Below are 4,075 nucleotides of genomic sequence, written 5' to 3'. Positions count from 1 at the left end.
CCCAGAACCTTCCTCCTCCTGGTTCTGCTCCTGTAGAACCAGAACCTTCCTCCTCCTGGTTCTGCTCCTGTAGATGGTGGATGATGGTGGAACATCTTTCTACAGCTGATGAGCAGACAGGAACAGTCTGGAGACATGGAGATAGTTCAACATCTGCAGGACGAGGAGACCACATGAGCTCCAGGGTTTAACATCTGGAACCACGTTGGTTCCAGGTTTTTATATTTTTGTAAAATCATTTTTCACGGTTGTTTTCTGTTTTCTGTTTTTTGGCACTAAGCTCACACACTGTCCCACCATCATGGTTCTGATGCTTCCTGATTCCAGACAATGTCTCTGAGATCCACGTGAACCAGAAGTTCAGAACACACCTTTTCTCCTCATGTAAAGGTTGATTTAAACATGTGGAGGTATTTTCAGAAAACGGCCTCGATAAGACGTGAAACGTGTTGCGATTCCCTGAAAACAGCCTCAAAGGGTTAAAACCATGAAGCGAAGCCTTCATCTGCCTGGATCACTCCCCGTTCTTTATCAGAACAGAACCGGCTGTGACTGACTGGCTCCGCCTCCACGCCGTCATGTGACCGCTGGCTGGTGGTCCGCACAGACAGGAGTTTATTTCCAGAGTGTTGAAGTGGAAAAGGTGCCACGCTCGCGGAGCTGCTCTTTATTGATGAGGCCGGAGCTGCAGAGCCTTATATAGACACCGCAGAGCGTCTGCAGCTCCACCACCAGCAGCTGCTGCAGACTCCCCGTCACACCGTGGAGCACCTTCTGCTGCCCCACCACGGCGCCGCTCCTCAGGCAGAGCGAAGAACCACCACGCCCGGAAACTCACCGCGAAAACTGTGAAAACCTGGGAGCAGAAAAACACGTTAAAACCACCAAACAGACATCAGCAGAACGATTATATTCTGAGTTGATTTAAAGACAGTCGAACTGTGATGCTGCAGCCAAAACACTGTAAAAGAACAAATGATCGGAGTGCAGACTTCTGCTGACTCACAGGTCAGAGCTGTTCCACTCCAACAGATTTTTCTGTAACTGAATAAAGCAGAAAAAATCTATAAGCAACAGAAAGTAGAAAATAAACAGTAATTTTATGGCCACTCGTTTAAAACAACAACAAAGAAAAACAAGTTGTTATCATCTGTATAAATCCAGGGTTCTGATGTAGACTTCTATATGGTTGAAACAATCAGATATATATATATATATATATATACTGTACACATATATTCATGTGTATATCCATATGATCCACAGGTAACATCTGTTGTTGTCAGTATCATCTGTATAAATCCAGGGTTCTGATGTAGACTTCTATATGGTTGAAACAATCAGATATATATATATATATATATATATATACTGTACACATATATTCATGTGTATATCCATATGATCCACAGGTAACATCTGTTGTTGTCAGAAGCGTTTGTTTAATGACGGTGGTTTTATAAAAGCAGAACGCCTTCACTTATTAAACCCTCCACATGTCGGACGCTGAAGGCTCTTCGCTCGTGAAGGTGACGATCAGTCAGTGAGGCGGTTTGGAAGTCCGGTTATCTTCCAGAAAACCTCCAGAGTGACCAGAAGCAGCGTCTCCTCCACATTAACGGGGGTTTTTGATTATTCGTCTGATTAACCGTCCAGTCGGGTTGCAGACTGAGCATCGGGCTGACACAGGACACCTTTCCTTTATTTCTAACATGTTAAGTCAGACAGTTTTCCACATCTTGCTGCCGTTTCAGATAATCACTAAAAACGGACGTATAGGTTCTAGTTTCCTGTGTTCTGGTGTTTTAATGCCGAGTTCTCAGTTCTGGATCATTAGAGACACATTATTTGTGGTGTTTGTCTGAAATTCACAGTTCACACATTTTAAAAGGAGAACATGTTGTAATTCAGAGCAACGTTAACAGGAGGTCTGCCGACAGCATGAGACAGTGGAGCTCAGGTTCTGCCGAGTCGGGTTCTCAACCAGTTCTACCGCCGTAGAGCTCGGTTTAGCAGGACGGCTCCCGACAGTTAGGTCGACTGATGAACTGTGTCCCGGTTACCAGCAGCTGCTTCAACGTCATCTCACTCTGAGTTGTCAGAACTCAGAACCCCTGGTTCCAGCGCCTGGGGAACCAAGCCGGAGCTGACCGGCACCGAATCCTCGTCTTCAGGTTGTTGGAGGAGCAGCATGAAACCACGTCTCAGTGTCTTTTATCTTCTCACACATGACACTCGTCCACACGTCACAACGAGGCGGTCTGTTTGTTCATGAGCCCAGAGCCCAGCCTCTCCAGCGCCGGCTGAAAGTGTTTCTGCCTCCGGTTTTGGCTGAAGACGTTTGGATGTTTCTCGCTGGACTTCAGCTCCTCTGCTGCAGATAAACATCTGGCTGCGCTCTTCCTTATTAGGCCCGTCAGTGGCGAGCGGGTTCTGCTCAGCGTCGGCCCATAAAGCGGCGCATGATGCAGCCTGTCTCTGTCGCCGCTGGCCGGACGCCACCTTTTATCTGCGACTGTTTTACTGCTGCAGCAGAGATGAGGCAGAGTCTGAGCTTCTCACCAGCAGCAGCCGCCGAACCCTCCAGAGATCCAGGCCGTCTCTACTCCGTCTCATTTTAACCCACTGAGGTCCATGTTGCTCTGCAGCTCTGTGGAACCAGAACATGAAGGAGGAGACAGAACTCAGAGGCGTCTCCTGACAGCAGCACAGGTGGAGAGATCCTCAGATGTTCAACCCTGGAGCTCATGTTGTCCTCATCAGCTGTAGAAAGATGTTCCACAGAGGAGTCAGTGGTGGAGGGTCAGAACCAGGAGGAGGAAGGTTCTGGTTCTACAGGATGTTGTTGAAGCAAACACTGTGGATGTTTAAGTGATCCGTGTAGAATAAGGAGATTTTGATAAACTGTCAGGATTTAGGCTCAGATTTGGGTCAAAACAATAAAAAGTAGATTAAAAACAGCAGAAAACGATTTTAAATCTAAAACACTGAATGGAAACATTCTCACGTTGAGTTTGACTGAAGCTCAGCATCTGAAAACGTTTGAACGGAAACACGCTGTGATCCTGAAGCCCACAAGCAGACTGAAGGCAGAAATCTGCTCCCAGCGAACATTCATATTCAGCCGAAGCCTGCAGCTCAGAGTGTCGTCATGGTTCTGGGTTTGACCCGCCGCCCTGAGCACCAGCAACCAGCAGCACATCTTACAAATAACCAGTTATCATCCTGAACTAGGACTCCCTTCGTCCGTCTATTCACCTGCAGTAATCTGAAAAGAACAGCGCTGTGCATCAACAAACCTCCAGTAAACCTGACTGTCACTGACGCTGAGGCTCCAACATCAGCTCTGATCATCAAAACCACTCATTCATTCCTCAGATACCAGCTTGTCTCCATGATGAGTCGTTTTCATCAAATAAAACACATTCAAATGAATTACTCAAAATGCAAAGTGGATTTATTATTATTATTATTAATCTTTCGTGTTTCAGCTTCATGTTGGGGATTTCTTACAAGATCATGTTGAACAAGTTGTGCTTTCAGAACCGGGTCGCGGCGCTGTCAGCTCCACTCTAACGTTCTCTTCAGCTGGTAAATCCACTGAGTTCCTCCATCAGCTCACAGCTTCACCTGCACTTTTTCCAGACGGTCGAAGCGTTCCTCTGCAGTGTCCTCACCTCCACCTGTCTGTGCTTCATCACTCGTCAGGCTTCTGCACACTTCTTCTTCTTCTTCTTCTTCTTCTTCTTGTCTGCTTTCTTTCTGTTTCAGCAAAACTATTCGGATCAATATCATCGATGATGAAGAGTACGAGAAAAACAAGAACTTCTTCCTAGAAATCGGGGAGCCGCGGCTGCTGGAGATGAGCCAGAGGAAAGGTGTGGGGGCGTGTCCTGCTGGTGTGGCCCCGCCCACATCACTAATGACCTCTGCTGATCCCGACTCACCTCAACCAGTCGGTCACCCTGACGGTTCAAGTCAAAGTCAAATCTGAACAAGTTTTTAAAGGGTTGAGGTGACTTATTCCCTCAGTGCTGTGACTGAAACCAGGTGACACAGTTTACATCACATTAAC

General features: G+C 46.9%; 1 protein-coding gene across 17 annotated transcripts in view; it reads left to right on the top strand.

The window, feature by feature from the left end:
• The window catches only part of LOC103369986 (sodium/calcium exchanger 1-like), a 15,666-nt gene that overhangs the window by 2,422 nt on the left and 9,169 nt on the right, over positions 1 to 4,075 (top strand). For 5 of the 17 annotated variants that reach the window (XM_008298863.1, XM_008298865.1, XM_008298870.1 and 2 more), the window contains exon 2: positions 3,772 to 3,878. The exons of 4 other annotated variants lie outside the window; for them this stretch is intronic. In XM_008298863.1, the coding sequence (XP_008297085.1) occupies positions 3,772 to 3,878 (107 nt within the window). Of the gene's footprint in view, positions 1 to 3,771; positions 3,902 to 4,075 lie in introns of all 17 variants that reach the window. 8 more of the 17 variants (XM_008298866.1, XM_008298871.1, XM_008298878.1 and 5 more) reach the window with 4 other exon arrangements.

Source organism: Stegastes partitus, unplaced genomic scaffold (genome assembly GCF_000690725.1).
Source record: "Stegastes partitus isolate 25-593 unplaced genomic scaffold, Stegastes_partitus-1.0.2 Scaffold1358, whole genome shotgun sequence".
In the NCBI taxonomy this organism is placed as follows: Eukaryota; Metazoa; Chordata; class Actinopteri; family Pomacentridae; genus Stegastes; species Stegastes partitus.
Note: the sequence above shows the minus strand (reverse complement) of the source record. Positions and strands in the feature narration are given on the sequence as shown.